Source organism: Lolium rigidum, chromosome 5, assembly GCF_022539505.1.
Source record: "Lolium rigidum isolate FL_2022 chromosome 5, APGP_CSIRO_Lrig_0.1, whole genome shotgun sequence".
Classification (NCBI taxonomy): Eukaryota; Viridiplantae; Streptophyta; class Magnoliopsida; order Poales; family Poaceae; genus Lolium; species Lolium rigidum.
This window is the reverse complement of record NC_061512.1, coordinates 202920692-202938272: the sequence shown is the minus strand read 5'-3', so window position 1 is coordinate 202938272 and position 17581 is coordinate 202920692. Positions and strand designations below refer to the sequence as shown.

The following is a 17581-nucleotide window of genomic DNA, read 5'->3' as shown; positions in this document are numbered from 1 at the left end:
CAAAGCCTACAAGATGAGGCTCTTGTTGCTGCGGTAGACGATCACTTGCCGCTTGCAAAAGCGAGTAGAAGATCTTGATCACGGTGCCACGATCGGGCAGCACCTCCGTACTCGGTCACACGTTCGGTGTTGATGAAGACGACGTCCTTCTCTCCGTTCCAGCGGGCAGCGGAAGTAGTAGCTCCTCCTTGACTCCGGCAGCACGACGGCGTGGTGGCGGTGGCGATGGAGAACTCCGGCGGAGCTTCGCTAAGCGTGCGGGAGAGGTGGAGGAGAGAGGGGGCGGCTAGGGTTTGGGAGAGGGGGTGGCCGGCCTCTATGGGGTGCGGCCAGCTTGGTGGCTTGTGGTGGCCGGCCCCCTCCCCTATGCCCCTCATTATATAGGTGGAACCCCAAGTGTTGGACTACAAGTCTTCGAATAAGACCCCAACCCAAAACCTTCCATGTAGTAGGGAAACCTACCCAAGGTGGGACTCCCACCCAAGTGGGATTCCCATCCTTCCATGAAGGGGGGTGGCCGGCCCCCTTGGTGGAGTCCACCTTGGACTCCCCCCTCTAGGGTTGGCTGACCATGGGGAGGTGGAGTCCCTCCGGGACTCTTCCTTCCTTACTGATTTCTTCCGGACTTTTCTAAAACCTTCTGGAACCTTCCATAAATACACCGGATCATTTCCAAACTTGGAATATGACTTCCTATATATGAATCTTATTCTCCGGACCATTCCGGAACTCCTCGTGATGTCCGGGATCCCATCCGAGACTTCGAACAATACTTCTAACTCCATTCCATATTCAAGTTCTACTATTACAACATCAAACCTTAAGTGTGTCACCCTACGGTTCACGAACTATGTAGACATGGTTGAGATTTCTCTCCGACCAATAACCAATAACGGGATCTGGAGATCCATAATGGCTCCCACATATTCAACGATGACTTAGTGATCGAATGAACCATTCACATACGATACCAATTCCCTTTGTCACGCGATATTTTACTTGTCCGAGGTTTGATCATCGGTATCATTCTATACCTTGTTCAACCTCGTCTCTCGACAAGTACTCTTTACTCGTACCGTGGTATGTGGTCTCTTATGAACTTATTCATATGCTTGCAAGATATTAGACGACATTCCACCGAGAGGGCCCAGAGTATATCTATCCGTCATCGGGATGGACAAATCCCACTCGTTGATCCATATGCCTCAACTCATACTTTCCGGATACTTAATCCCACCTTTATAACCACCCATTTACGCAGTGGCGTTTGATGTAATCAAAGTACCTTTCCAAGTATAAGTGATTTATATGATCTCATGGTCATAAGGACTAGGTAACTATGTATTGAAAGCTTATAGCAAATAACTTAATGACGTGATCTTATGCTACGCTTAAATGGGTGTGTCCATTACATCATTCATATAATGATATAACCTTGTTATTAATAACATCCAATGTTCATGATTATGAAACTAATCATCTATTAATCAACAAGCTAGTTAAGAGGCTTACTAGGGACTCATTGTTGTTTACATAACACACATGTATCAATGTTTCGGTTAATATAATTATAGCATGGTATATAAACATTTATCATAAACATAAAGATATATAATAACCACTTTTATTATTGCCTCTTGGGCATATCTCCAACAATCAGAGCTAGATGAATTGCAGTTACGATTTCCTGAAACTTCAGCACGCCTCGAGTGGGGGGTTGGCCCTGTATTCAGCCTTCCGCCCCGTACAAGTTTTTTTTTCGAAAAGGGGCGGAGCCCAGCCTCTACATCAAAATGATGCATACGGCCTTTATTAATAAAGCGAAGTTCAGCAGTACTATAGCAGTTTTACATCATATAGCAGGTAAGGTTGAGATAAGTATCAACCATTTAAAAATGAAAAACAGAAATATCTTAAACATCTCGAAGTCTACTAGTGTGCCGCCACCCAGTAGCCTGAAAAAAGAAGTCCTGAGTAACCGTTAGCAGACGGTTGCATCCAGTAGCCATATTCTCCCGCTGATCTTCCGGTAGAAGCAGCGCCCATTGCTGAATCCAGTGAGTTGCACGTCGGATTACCTGCAAAAAATTAGTTCCCGTTTGTCTGTTAAAGATAATGTCATTTCTAGTTGTCCATATAGACCAACATACAACTGAAATGTCAATCCGTATTCTTTCTTTATCCTGTTTATTAACTCCATTAAGCCAATTCCCAAACATATTGGTAACATTAGTCGGAGGAGGCAAATTCTAAGTTAAATATATCATACGCCAAATAATCTTAACAAAAGGACAATCTATAAAGAGGTGTTGTACAGTTTCTGATTCATTACAAAAACAACATTTTGTACACCCTTTCCAATTCCAATTCCGCCCCGTACAAGTAAGGGGCCAAAAGCCACCCCTTAGCCTAAACTGTAAAAAATCGACGCAGGGGGCTATTTTACGAGGTCTGATAGACGGCCGGGTAGAGCCATACCCCGTATATCGACGGTTATTTTACAAGATAGGCCCTTTTAAGGGGTCTGTTAGACATGCTCTAAGACAGGCACAGATTGGAATGTAACTTCAACATGGTCATATGGTCATGTACAACAGTACAAGTCGAAAGGGCATCGAATTTGCCCGCACAATCCCAAAAGAACAAACCAAAAGAATGGCGAGCAGCTATAACAAAGTCCTACGTACACCAGGCACAAACCAGTAGCAGCTCGAAACCAGCAACGTACATCTCCCCTCTAGCTAAGCCCGTGCGTGGGCCTCAAGTCGCGCTTGGCTATCTAATCCTTCTTCTGGTGGGTGGGCACCGGCACTGGCGACGACGGCTCCCCGGAGAGGACGCGGGGCGAGGGCTCCCCGCCGAGTGGCAGGTCGGAGAGCAGCGCGACCATGCGGTGGGCGCAGAGGGACGTCGACGGGCGGAGGCCGAGGGTCTTGGTGGTGGAGAAGACGGAGGAGGACTGGGCGAGGATGAGGTACACCAGCGCCTGCACCAGCACGAACAGCCCGACCTTGAGCAGCGCCCCGTGCTGGCTCGCCAGCTGACCCATCTCGAACTCCATTGCCATGAGCTCCCGAGCGTTGGTCACACGATGCGAGCGAATCAATCGATTAAGCTAAGACTTCGGTGAGATTGCTCGATCGAGAGTAAGTTGGTTGTTGTGGTTGTGAGGACGGGAGATGTGTCTGCGCGCTTATATAGCGGCGAGACGCCGGTTTGACCGCTGCCGGGAAAGGGTGCAGTGCAAAGATGCTTCGTCCTCATCAGCTGCCAACTTCAGGTGTGGAGGTTCGGGTGGTTCGGCGAAAGGCAACGCCAGTTGAGTTCCACGGGGTTGGATTGGATGAAGGCCGGCCGTTCCACCTGCTCGGCGCTCACTGCTCACGTGTGCAACGCGTATTATATTGCTTGAGTTGCTATCGGCGGATGGCGCATGGCGGATGATGTTTCGTGCCGCCTCTCACTCTCTCTGTTGCTGCCGGTCAAACCAAACAGTAAGAATCGGTCCCGCCTAATATGAGCCTATGCTTTATATTTATTTAAAACAAAGTCCAACAGAAGGGTACCGTGGAATATCATCAAACGGAGGCGAAAACTCTGGCCATTCAATTGGCTACCAAAGTGAATTACAAGGTTACAAACAAAGATGGCGGAGCTAGAGCATGTGGGTGCCACTTCCGAGAAAATTCATCTCTTCGTGGAAGCACATGTGGCGAGAGATTGCTTTTTATTACTCGAAAAAATACTTTTTACCCGCTAGCGTGTGCACCCTATGCATATATGTGGATCTGCCACTGGTCACAATATGTCGTGGCGCAAAACAGAAGCCTACGCTCCAAGTGAAAGAGATTGTAAATGCTTGGGTCGGTCTTAACACAAAGCCCCGTCTCTAGCCTTATTTTGTGCACGATCACAATCGGCATAGATGAAACGTTCATGACGACCGTTACGTTCCAGATCTCACCCAAAAGCAAGAATTAATATCTACTGAAAGGATTCATTTTCTCGGCGAACTACGCCTAGAGGAGATGGCCTTGGGCGCGATAGGGTCATGGCGGTCATGGTTGAAGGAAGGGGCGCGACTTAGCACCGCTGATCGTGGAAGAGGGAGGCATCCGATAGGTGGGTCTGTGTGATGGTTGGGTGGAGACAAGGAAGGAGCACGTAGAATACTAGCTAGGAGAGACTGAAAAAGTCAATGAAGGGTGTTAGGGTTAGAGGATGATATAATGAAGGAACGTTGAATTTGGATAAAATCTGGTAATTCAATGACTATTTGTTTGGACTCAATCAATGAACTTTAGCGATAAAATTCAAATGCCTGACATGAGATTGAATGTGGCAAAGCTTTTGTTGGCCATTGCATGCATGCGCAAGTAAATAAAAAAAGATGACATCATCAAGATTCATGTAGAATAAAAAATTAAAATATTTTAACTCTCAAACTATTTCACAGTTTTACTTCCAGGCTCACACCGTGTTTGTCTCGATGAGGTATTTGAAACCAGACCCTATTCTCATGTTCGATGCCTTTTTGCATCTCCAAAGTTATCACCGGAAGAACTATAATGTCGCCACACCATATTGACAATAAAGTCACTACTTGGTTATTTCTTACAAAATGAGTGACAGCGTATGTGTTATTGACTTGTAGGAAAATATCACAATTGTTGGTTAAAATATACCCTAGTGTGATTTAGCTCAGGTAAAAAAAGTGTAATTTAGTTTCAAAGTTCTCGCTGAAACAAAACCAATTGTCAGAGCAGATCTCCAAAAGGACGAATGGTTTGAGCTCTAGAATATCTTTTTAATCACGAAAGATATCCCAATATAATCATTTCCCCCCTTGTATCTAGATCGATTTGTTCTTCTTATACATTCAAGTGTACTTAGCAGACTTTCTTTTTATCATTTTTAAACAGACCACAGTAAGTATTTCCACGAATTCTTTGTGTGAATATAGAATGTTCGGATGTACATCTTCAAAAATTTTTCCAGATTTTTTAAATATATTTAAAATCTATTTTTACAATTGGTGCATCTAAACCCACGAACCAAAACACGATGTTGTAGATAGACCGTCATTTTTTATTTGTTTCTCAGCTCTGTAAGATTATGGAATCTAGAAAGACTGGACCGGCTGCCTTTTTCTACCGGTGTTTTCAAACCGAAGGACAACGAAGCTAGTCACCCACGAAAGAGAACTTTCCGACTCGCTGCCGAGTCAGCCCGGTCTTATCCAAGAAAGCTTTAAAACCAAAGGCAAACCAACTCAAACGCCAATCAGCTAAGCCCGAATGGTCGATGACAATCATGGCCTGTTGAGTGGTCACAAGTGTAGAAGTGCAGTTTTACTGTCTACTATATTTTTGAATCTCTCTTGCTTGGAGGTAACTTGGCAGAATGTAACTCTTTTGTTTCCGTTGTTCTTTCCTTTTTTGAACTCCCGTTGTTGTAAGCTTGTTGGCTTTAGCTTACCAATCATCTGCTAGCGTTTGAGGCTAACTATTTTCTCGTCACTAAGAGCATGTTCAGTCTGGTCCTCCAAACAGTGCTCATCGGATCAGTCGTCTGGAGATTCTGTACCATGATATCGCGTTGGGGGCTCCTCCCTGGCCATATCCCCTAAACGTAATCCCCAAAGTTTGTTTTATTTAAAATACATGTGTTATTCATAATTTTTGAAGATGCTTTGTCGCTTTATATGGAAAAAACTTTGAAACGACCGGCGAAGAACATCTAGAAACCTTGGCATACATCCAGGGAGGGCATAAAAAAGCCTAGGCTAGAGGTTTTGTTGGCCCTCGTCTTCTTCACTATCGTCGCCGTGGTAGTGGATATGGCAAGACTCGTTGTCGAACACCTTCACATTCATCTCGCCATCACCTTCGTATAAGAAGTTCACCAAGTAGCCGACCTCTAGGTCATGGGCGCGGATGAACTTCTTAAAGCAAGTGTGGAGGTACATATTTCCTTCACGGCCAAACAAGATCTCCATGGGCACCGGAAAAATCTGCAGCTTGCTTCCCGCAGGGTTACCTCGGCCGGCTCCCGGCCGGCGAGAAATTCGTCGAATTTGTCCGGGAGCTTCTTCTTGTTGAAAGGGTCATCGTTGATGAGGATGACGAACTCAAAGTACTTTCCGTGGAGGTACTCCGTCTCCTCTTCCTCAGGCAGCAGCGAGCGTGTAGGTGACGGCGAGTGTGCAGAACAACTGCCCCTGCCGGCGGCTAGGGTTGTAGATGTGGGGCGCTAGGGTTGTGTGAGGGGCAACGAGTGAGCACCCCATTTTATACGTCGGAGGTAGGCGAGGGGGCGGTGGCGTCCATTAACATCGACATGCAGGTCAAGGCGCGATGAGGCGTCTCCCTGTGCGTCTGGAGAAACTGCAACGTTGCTGCACGAAATTTTATTTTCGTTGCCAAGGGGTAGGCGATGGGTGCACGACAAACCTCTTTGTCAGACACGGCTAGCCCGGCACTCGCCTTGTCGCTTTTCGTTGCGTCTGGCGTCCCCGCAGCGTCCCATGTGTAGCAGAGATAGGCACGGGACGCCGCACACCGTATTAGAATGCGCCGAATAAAAAAAGGGCTTTGATGGTGCGGCTGGGAGTGGTCAAACATCCGGCGCGCTCCAAATCCCTTTGGGCAAATACTAACAAGAGTCGCGTACATAATTCATGCCTATTTGACAAAATATTCCAGATCCATAGTGTTTTCCAATGATCCAACAAAATTTCATACTACAACAATGAACTTGAAAAAAATAACTTCCCCGGATATGTGAATGAAGCATTAATAAAACCTCAATAAATATGTTAACATGCTGCAATCATATACAACATCCAATCTAGAAATAAAATGATGCATCCAAGTACAAGAGACAAATTAAATGGAACAAACCTAAATAAAAATTTCCATAGAGTCTCATAGGCAATTTACATGGAAGAAAAACTCAGAGAAAATAATAAGTTTCGCCAGTGTATCATGAGAAATATAGTACTGATTCGATAAGCCCGGTGCCGTAACATATGGGTGGAATCACTGCGTTCGCGATGCATGATCAGATCAGAAACACTTGATCTTGGTGAACCTGGCCACCGCGGTCGCAGACGACAGACGCAGCTCCAGCGGGCAGGCGACGTTCACCCTGTGCACGTGGCGGTGCGGCGGGTACCTGATATCGCCGGCAAGTTTCAGCTCCAGCCGGAACACGCTCCCCGCCGCGTTCTGCTTCACGAAATCAGCAAGCTCGGAGCTCCCCAGCTGCACGCTCTCACCAGCGGCCGCTACATGGTACACCTCCGTCTTCCCTGGCCTGATGCCACGTGAGCTTCGTCCCTGCAGCAGCCGGACGTTGGCCAAGGGCTTGCTGGCGAAGAGCAGCTCGGCGTCGAGCGGAGCATTGGCGCCAGGCTCGGCGCGCATGGCCCAGTTGCTGTTGCGCAGGGCGACGGCGAGGGACACCTCGTAAGCGAGGGCCGTACCGTTGGGCCCGGCGAGGGCGAGGCGGGCGAGGGAGGCGTCCTGCACGGTGACGTGGACGGGGTGCACGACGGCGAAGGCCATGACGAGGGCGACGGACGCCACGAGGAGGACGATGAAGATCAGCATAATGCACCAGCAACAGCGAAGGCGGTCATGGACTGTGGCATTGCTGCGGTGATTGGACGAGGATCCTCCGTATCCGTAGTAGCAGCAGCAGCTGTCACCGCCGCCGTCGCCGCTGCATCCATCGCTGCACAGGCAGAGCCACTCAACGCAGTCGATGTCGCAGTCCAAGTCGATGTCGCTCATCGTTTCAAGCATCAATGGATCTTTGGATCTGATCAAGAGATTGCATGTAGTATATATTGATGTGTAGGAGGGCACCTTCCATTCAAGTTTCAGAGCACTGATCGGAGTCGGACTCCAGTTAAATTTCCAAAATGGCAGCAACTTCCATTATGCAGAGCACGGATCGAACTCTGAATCCCTAGGCATTTTCGTTCCCGTCTCCAAGCCGGATTTGGGGCACGCCGTATGGGTTAGCCGCGGATCCTATTCATCGCTCATTGCGGCGCCTATCTGGCTCGCCGCATAGGGGAGGGATTCGTTGGGCCGGCCCATCAACAGCAATATGGGTGTTTCCCGGTATTTGTGCATTCTGCCTGATTAGACGTGTCTGTTTCTTGATTCTTCTCTGGTTTTCGTTTATCTGTCTGGTTTTCTTCTCGGTTTATTTTCTTTTTTCTTCTGTTTCAAAATTTTAACAACTTTTGAAATAAAAAAACGAATTTGAACATGTTCAAAATTGGAACGTTTTTTAGAACTGAACAATTTTAAAGTTTGAAATTTTTATTTTTAAAAAATGAACAGTTTTCTAGGTTGAACATTTTTCAGATGTGAACTATTTTCTAGTATGAACTTTTTTTGAAGTTTGAACTTTTCAAAATCAGAACAATTTTATATATTTGAATAGTTTTCAAAATTAAACATGTTTATGTATTCTAGTTTCTTTCTCTCTTTATTTCTATTTTCTCTTTTATGTTTATTAATTATTAAAAAATAGTTCACATTGTTCTAAAAAAATCATAGATTAAAAATATAAGTTTCTTATGTTTGAAAAAATGTTCACATATTCAAGAAAACATAGGTTCAAAGTAATTTGCCGTTCCAAAAACATGTTCACGTGGTTTAAAGTAATTTGCCGATCAAAAAATTGCTTATCAAATTTAAATAATGTTCAAATGGTACAAAATAATTTTCCGATTCAAAATTTGTTCATCAGCATAAAAACTGTTCACGTGGTTCAAAATAATTTTCCGACCAAAAATTGCTCATCGGCTTAAAAAATGTTCACGTGTTCACCGATCGAAAAATTGTTCATCGGATTAAAAATATGTTCAAATGGTTCAACATAATTTGCCGATCCAAAAAATTGTTCACAGGCATAAAAACTGTTCACATGGTTTAAAATAATTCGCCTACCAAGAATTGCTCGTCGGGTTAAAAATGTTCATGTGGTTTAAAATAATCCGTCAATCAAAAAGTTGTTTATCAGATTAAAATAATGTTCAAATGGTTCAAAATAATTTGCCAATCTAAAAAAATGTTCATCAACATAAAAGTTGTTCACGTGGTTCAACATAATTCACTGGCCAAAAGTTGCTCGTCGGGTAAAAAAAATTCACGTGGTTTAAAATAATTCGCCGATCGAAAAAATGTTCATCAACATAAAAGTTGTTCACGTGGTTCAACATAATTCATTGGCCAAAAGTTGCTCGCCGGGTTAAAAAAATTATTCACATAGTTTAAAATAATCACCGATCGAAAAATTGTTCATGAGATTAAAAAATGTTGAAATAATTTGCCGATCTAAAAAAATATTCATCAACATAAAAGTTGTTCAAGTGGTTCAACGTAATTAACTGGCCAAAAGTTGCTCGCCGGGTAAAAAAAATATTCACGTGGTTTAAAATAATTCGCCGATCGAAAAATTGTTCATGATATTAAAAAATGTTCAAATGATTCAATATAATTTGCCAATCCATCAATTGTTCCTCGGGCTTACAAAATGTTCACGTTTTTTTGAAATGTTCATGTTTAGAAAAATCATATAAAAAAGTTCATATTAAAATATTCTTATTGAAAAAATGTGCACAATGTTTAAAAAATTAATAATAGGTTCATACGAAAACGTGAACATGTTAATGTACACATTTTTCTACTTCGTACTTGTAAAGCGGAGAGAGAAAGAGCATACGAAAACATAAAAAAGAAACTGGCCGAGTGGTCCGTTGCTGATCAGAACTTAGCGTACGCGCGGGGTGGGCCGCAGCCCAGCCGAAGGCAGCGTGCTCACCGTCTGTGCGGCGCCTCTGTTCGGGGCCGCTTAAGGCGGTGTAAAGGAGCTCCCTGGGTTAGCAGCCAAGACTACAAGCATGGACCACGAGCTAATGGCGAGGCCCAGAAGGACGATCCAGACAGGCCCAAGAGAGTTTAGTAAAGTATATTCGTAAAAAAATATTTATATACACACAACGGAAGTACCATAAGGAAAAAGATCCCTCGGGCCGCACCCCAGGGCGGCTCCAGAGGCGATCCCCCATCGCGCCGTCAGCAACCCCCCGCACCGGCTCTTCTCACCGCCACTGCCGCCAGCCGCGGTGGTGGCGGGCCCAGCCACCAAACGGTGGTCTGGGGTCGGTGGTCGCCATGGACGGTTGCGCGGGCTGCTGGGGCGGCGGTGGGAGGCGTGTCCGTGGCGAGGCGATCTGGGTGGAACCATGGGTCGGGGTAGCGGTGGTGGTTGCCACAGGCGGCGCGTCTGCCGACGACGGAGGTGCAAAGGGGTGGGCCGGTTGGGCAAACCCTAAATCGGTTCAACCCTTGTCCTCTCCGCGGTCTTGGCTATCGACGGTGGAGGGCCGACTGCTAGACTACAGTGCGATGTTGGGGAGGTCTTCTTCGCCTAGTGTCTCTAGCATTGCCTCGGCCGTCCCAGGATGGTCGGCGCTATTGGTGTCCGATCTGAATAGAGGTGATGGTCCTCGGATTCTTCTCACACCAAGTTGAAGATCTGTCAGAGGCTTGTTCGCACTAGTCTGGATGGATTGCCGTGTTCCAAAAGGCTCTGCTGGCGAAATTCATTGTGCGAATAATGCCTGAAAATTCATGGATTTGGTGGTTTCGATCGTGCGCACCCATGTGTTTTATCTGAACATTTGGTTTCAGATGGGAGCGCTACGAAGCTCTGCTGGTTGTTAATATCATGGGGCTCATTTTTTTTCCATGGTGCTAGCTGAGAAGGTCATGAAGCCGAGATCGGTGGAATAGCAATGGTGGTCGGATCTTGTTGTGAGGTGGAATTGGCTTGGTGCTCCGTGACTTGAAACATCGACTAGTATGTGTGGGCGAGTGCACAGGAGAAGTTCAGAATCTTATCTTTCAGGGTGAAAATTCAATGCCTGGTCTTAATTGGTTGTGTGTGAGGACTTCAGGGTGAAAACCTAAGATCTATGATCGGGCGACGATAACCGTTTGTGCACTGTTTTCTTCTTGGAGGCGTCGCTTATGAAGAAGCTAATCTTCTGGTGTTGTCTTGGTGGTGTCATTATTGTTGTTTCAAGTTATGAATCTCAGTAGCGGGACTTTTTTTTGTAGTTCTTTTTTTTGTGCACATCTTTTATGCCATTCGACCATGATGTTGTTGCAGGGTGTAATTGGTATCTCCACGATATTAATATATGCTCTTTATCGAAAAAAATATATATACAATGGTTTTCAAAAAAAAAAGTTCAAGAGGGCTAACAAACATGGTTCTCGTGTGTACAAGTTGAAACAGCATGTAATTTGCATATACGATCACAAAAGAACCAAGCGATCAATCAAAGAATGATGAATAGCTAACAAACTCCTACATCGGCTCATCCCGTGTCCTTGTCCCAAATCGTGCTCCTATCGGGTTAAGCAGTCTCTTCTGAACTTCTAACAAGCACACGAATGACTGTAATCAAAACATGATCTCACATAGTCGTGTGTACAAGTTGAAACGGCATGTAATTTGCATATACGATCACAAAAGAATCAAGCGATTAATCAAAGAATGGTGAATAGCTAACAAACTCCTACATCCGGCTTAGTCCATGTCCTTGTCCCAAATCGTGCTTGGTTTTAATCCTTCTTCTGGTGGGCGGGCACGACTACGGCCACAGGCGACTGCTCCCCGGAGACGGTGCGGGGCGAGGGCTCCCCGCCGAGCGGCAGGTCGGAGAGCAGCGCGACCATGCGGCGGGCACTGAGGGACCTCGACGGGCGGAACTTGCCGAGGGTCTTGGTGCTGGAGAAGACGGAGGAGGACTGGGCGAGGATGAGGTACACCAGCGCCTGCACCAGCACGAACAGCCCGACCTTGAGCAGCGCCCCGTGCTGGCTCGCCACCAGTTCGAACTCCATTGCCATGAGCTACCGAACTTTGGTTACACGATACTACAAGCGAATCGGTCGAGCGGAAACTTCCGTGAGATCGATGGTAGGGTACGCTGCTTGTTGGTTGTTGTGTTCGTGAGGTCGGGAGGCGTGGTCTGCGCGCTTATATAACGGCGAGACGCCGGTTTGACCGCTGCCGGGGAAAGGGTGCAGTGCAAAGATGCTTCGTCATCCTTGATCGCTTCGGGTGGTTCGGCGAAAGGCAAGGCCAGACCCATAGAGTTGGATGGAAACCGTTCCACCTGCTCGGCTCACCGCTCACGTGTGCACAGATGAAATATTGCTCGAGTTGCTATCAGCGGATGGCCACCGGATGTTTCGTGCCGTGTCGTGTTACTGCCGATCAAACCCGGTCAGCAGTTAGAATCGGTCATGCCTCTCGAATTACATTTGATCATAGTTTTCATTTTAAGGATGAGAGCTCGTGCTTGAGGGCATGTCACATGTGTTAAGTACGACTGAGTGATTACTGACCAGATTTTGCGATGAGCGCGCATTTTTATTCTTCTTTAAGCGAAGTCCAACGGGAGGAGTCCCGTGAAAAACAATGAAGGTTGACCGAGTGGTCAATACAAACTACTAGTATATCATGTTAGAGCCGATTTCAGAGCTCCTGCGGTGCATACTAACGCGACGATTCTCCCGTGCATGGGAGATCTTGTATCGAACTAATGCTTTAAGAATCGTGTGCCACGGTGTTTTTTCAAGTTCTATTTCTAATCAATTTATGTACATTGCAGCGAACAAACCGCAAAGAAACTAACTAAAACCTAGAAAGTTTTAATCAAGTTTTGAAGCACCGGGGGATGATTGAATTATCCCTGATTGGAATAATTATGAAAAAAACATCAGATGCCAGGAGTTTATTATCTAGCCCTATGAGAAAGAAAGATCCACAAATGGATTTTGGTAAATTAGTACAGCATTATCCCTGATTGGAGTAATTATGGAAAACAAATCTTTATGGAGCAAGAGTTTATTATCTAGTGCCCCAAGAAAGAAAGATGCACACATGAATTTTTGTATTGAATTAGTATTGGATTATTTCTGATTGTAGTAATTATGATAAATAAATCTTGTAGAAAAAGAGTTTATTATCTAGCCCTGCCAGGAAGAAGGATGCACAAATGATTTTTTTTTATTGAATTTGTACTGGATTATCCCTAATTAGAGAAATTATAGAAAATAAATCTTTGTTTTTTTTTTGACGCCAAATACAGTGGGGAAGGCCCCCACTGCGTCATTTTCATATATGGTGCCCAAAAAGAGGCATGGTTATATACAAATGGTGGGCAAGAAGAAAATAACCAAAGAAGAAGAAAAAAAGAAACAGAAAAGTAAAGAAACTACAAGGTGTCTATCCAAGTTTGCATCCCTTCTTTTAAGCTAGGTTTAACCCTGTGTCTATCTTTGTGGAGCAAGAGTTTATTATCTAGCCCTCTCGGGAAGAAATATGCACAAATAGATTTTGGTATTGAATTAATATAATGAATTTAGTTAGAAGAGATGTAATTTATCAGAGAATTAGTGAGTTTGAAGCACTGGTGCATGGCTATCTCTGATTGGAGTAATTATGGAAAATAAATCTTTGTAGAGCAAGAGTTTATTATCTAATCATGCCAGGAAGAAAGATGCACAAACAGATTTTGGTATTGAATTAGTATTGGATTGTTTATGATTGGATTAGTTATGGAAAATAAATCTTTGTAGAGAAAGAATTTATTATCTGGCCCTGCCAGGCACAAATGAATTTTGGTGTTGAATTTGTACTGTATTATCCCTAATTAGAGTAATTGTAGAAAACAAATATTTGTGGAGCAAGCAGTTTATTATCTATCCGTGCCACGAAAAAATATGCACAAATAGATTTTGATATTGTATTAGTATTGGATTATCCCCAAATGAATCTAAACTGAAACATATTTTAAATTAGCTAAGAATATTATTGTAGTATTATTTTGTATGGTCTGTATTTGTAACATGTTCTATGTGGTTTCGTTGGTAGCATAGCTTCATAGATGATAATGACATGAACGCTGAAGAGATGACGAGGAGTCCCGTGAAAAACAATAAAAGTTGACCGTGACTCCGTGAGGTCAATAGAGCCAGATTTAGAGCTCCTTCTGTGTGAACTCGTGAACGCGGCGGTTCTCCTGTGCATTGAGTCTTAGCCATCAAATGCTGCTTTAAAATTTGTGCCAAAAGTGTTTTTTCTAGTTTTAATCAGTTTCTGTAAAGTGCAGCAAGCGACCGCAAAGAATCGAAATAAAATTACACGGCAGGTCTCATACATCGAAGACATGCATTTCTTGTACATTTACTGCATCTTCGAAGAATAGGATGATTAGCATTAGAGCATCTCCACCGGCAACCCTAATAGAGCTCCCAAACAATTATTTAGGTTCAAAGTCCAAACCAATTAATAAAAGTACCGACGACCCCAATCAATCCATGTATCAAGGGAGGGTATCGGGCGCGCCGACACAACCGGAGCAACAATTTCACATCGTCAAATAAATTCCTAGGTCCACCCATTCCTCTCTTTCCTCTCTTCTCTCCTCCTTTACTCCACCAACTGCACGCATGGCTGGAGCACGAAATTTTCACAGCCAAGCACCAAATCGCATGGATTCCTGTCCTCCCTGTTATGAACCTCCCCCTGGCCGCAGATCACCGCCTAACGGCCGACGAGGACGCGGCACCGTCGCATTCGGTGGGAGCAAGTGGTAGCTCCACCCAAGCGTTGGTGGCGCTCCTGTTGTAGTCCTGCGCGGGATGCGTTGCTGGTTTCCCGTGAGACCCTGGGATGGTGGTCGTCTTGCCGGTGGCGTAGCTGCTATTGGCGTGGCCCGTGCCGCTACATAAGTTGTAGCGAGCCTCGGTAGAGTGCACGTCGAAGATAGCCGGTGTACTGCAGAGTGCCTCGAAGTGGTCGTCGCCACCGCTGCGGGAGCACGGCGTGACATCACAGTGGTGGCCCGCGGGCGGAGCTATCCAAGAGGGAGGAGGCGCTGGAGCACTTCTGCACCGCATGCCGGCGCACTCCTAAAGCTGGTCCATGGCACCCATCGCCCGACCACCACCACGCAGCGGCGTCCTGGAGACATTGTAATAACCCAGAACATAGGAACAACGAAGGGTAGATTTAGAAATGGGATGTGCATTCCATCGCAAAACGGGAGAAATTTTCGCGCTTTATTGCAACTAAACCTAAGAGGGATCGAGGTTCTCTCTCATTTTGCACTTAGGGTTAGGCAATGTGAGTTAGGGCAATTTCGACATGATCTCTTTTGTATCTTGTTGATTTGGGGAATTGATTTCATTTGACAAGTGCTAATACATTTAACAATAAGCATTGAACAATATAAAAGGAATGCATAATTTAAACACAACTCATGAATTCAAACAACTTTGAATTTCAAAATGAATCTTAAATACAATGTATATTCCAGAATATAAACATTATATACATCAAAAGCTCATAAACAAAAACTTGGGCTTTATTGATATCACAACACAAATTACATTGTCTTTACAAAATTCTTGATACAAGAATTGATGAATAATAAACAGAAATAAAAATGAAGATTACAATATGATTCCTAAACTAAAACCTAGACTATATGACTTGAAGTATTTCTTCATGGTCATGTCCATCTTCAAACCTGCAAAACAAAGAATCAACACTAGCCAGAATGTTAGTGTTAGCCAAAGATTCAGTTTGGACAGTTAGCAAATAACACAAGATTCAGTTTGGACAGTGCAAACCGTCACAAGCACACTTGTGCTTGTCCAAAACCAAGGACAAGCACAAGATAAGGGCAGCGACAGAGACCAAACCCGAGCACACCAGGGGCTCAAGTTTCGAATATGAGAGCACACAGCTCAAGTGTGCTAGGCAGCAACAAGCAAGGCCATGCAACAAGCATAGTCACCAAGCAAGCCAGGCTTGTGTGTCAATGCAAGGATAGAAGCAGGGTTCATATAAAAGGGGCACAAACCCTAGAAATCATAACCAGTCGACCAGATAAGATTCACCAGGTAAGGGTGAAGCAAGAACAAGCTCAGTTCATCCAGTTCTGGAGCAAGAACAGAATCAAACCACACAACCACTTAAGCCACCAGAAATCATGGTGACCTAGAAGATCAACTAGACCTGGAGGTGAAGGGCTGTGAGCAAACCACAAGTCCGCATCAACACAAAATCTCATACTAGGAGCTGGAACAAGGTATACCAAGTTCTCGGAGTAGATCCAATGGATCTAATCCATAAAATATGCATGACATAGTCATGGGGTTGAGCGAGATGCTCAACAGGGTGAATCATCACTTGGTTTTCACCAAGGATCACCGCTAGTCTAAAAAGCCACCAAAATAGAAACCATCCGGATGCAGATCTTGTGCACGTAAGCAAGATCCGATGCACATGATAGCACCAGTAGATGTATTGCAATAAATAGCAGCTAGTATAGACTACACGGAAAATCCTAGGCACATAACCATCGAGTAAAACCCTAGATTTCATCACGGGCAAGCATATTGGCATTCATAGTTAGTATGATCCCCAAATATGCAAGCAAAGTTGAGTAGCCCACAAGATCCAACCAAATAAGTGAGCAACCAATCGGTAGCAAGGCTACCGAGGCCACATCACACTTAGCATCAAATAAGAGAAAGCCAAATATATCACATCACTATCCGGAAATGGATTCAGATTCTATTTTGCTTGCTAGATAATCATGAACAAGTCAAATCATTTGCAAGCAAGTAACTTAATCATCATTGCATAAGCAGTTCATCATCATTTAAGTAATACAAGCATGAATTTATCACAGATCCATGCTAAGCATGACAGTAACACACTGTTAAGCAACACAGTTAATCTATAGCCACTAGAACAAGTCTAGGTAGCTAAGATAAAGCAACAGCACAAGTAAGCAACAGCACAGTGATGCTTGAGCATCAGCATCACCAGATAATTAACTCATATAGTCATAGTATTAGCCAGTAAGCAATCACTGACAATTAATTGATCAAATGGATCAATCATAGCAAGCCAAGTTACACAGAGGTTAACCAACAAGCAAGGAATGATCCAATGGATCATTGGCTTGCGAGATAGCATCGAAGCATATCACAGGCACCTCTGGCACACACACAAGTGTCACAGATGCAACACAAGTACACCTAGACAAGCAAGCATGATAGACCAGTAAGCATAGCAAGCTCATAAGCATGAACAGCATGGTATATCAAGCCCATAAGCAAGCACAGCATAGCATAGCAAGGTCAGAGCATGCTAGAAGCAATAGATAATTACCACCTGGCATGTACAGCAAGCAAGGCAGCGACTGCCAGCACCGAAATTGGTAGATTGGCCATAGCTTGCAGAAAAATGGAAGCACGGGCAACTTAGGCAGTCATGGCAAGGCTCTGTGTGATCACAGGATCACCAGAGAGCAGTAAAACAGGAGGAAGAAGAGGCATAGTAGCTTGGGAGGAGCACAGACATGGAGAAGAGAAGGAGGAGGAGCAGAACACTTACATGCGCCTGGTGGCAGAGGCTATGGCATGGCGAGGCAGGTGCTCGCGCGGCCATAGCAGCTGCAAGA

General features: G+C 44.8%; 2 protein-coding genes across 2 annotated transcripts; both read right to left on the bottom strand.

The window, feature by feature from the left end:
• Positions 1-2486: 2486 nt before the first annotated feature.
• LOC124651409 lies at positions 2487-3151 on the bottom strand. Its single transcript, XM_047190509.1, has one exon. It carries the CDS (start codon positions 3065-3067, stop codon positions 2780-2782), a length of 288 nt encoding a protein of 95 aa, XP_047046465.1. The 5' UTR covers positions 3068-3151; the 3' UTR covers positions 2487-2779.
• Positions 3152-11314: 8163 nt separating this feature from the next.
• Positions 11315-12029, bottom strand: LOC124658245. Its single transcript, XM_047196631.1, has one exon. The coding sequence runs from the start codon at positions 11940-11942 to the stop codon at positions 11655-11657; it is 288 nt and encodes a 95-aa protein (XP_047052587.1). The 5' UTR covers positions 11943-12029; the 3' UTR covers positions 11315-11654.
• Positions 12030-17581: the final 5552 nt, after the last annotated feature.

What these genes read in the sequence shown, in the direction of transcription:
- LOC124651409 (XM_047190509.1), bottom strand. Translation starts at nt 3,067, where the DNA reads ATGGCAATGGAGTTCGAGATGGGTCAGCTGGCGAGCCAGCACGGGGCG.
- LOC124658245 (XM_047196631.1), bottom strand. Translation starts at nt 11,942, where the DNA reads ATGGCAATGGAGTTCGAACTGGTGGCGAGCCAGCACGGGGCGCTGCTC.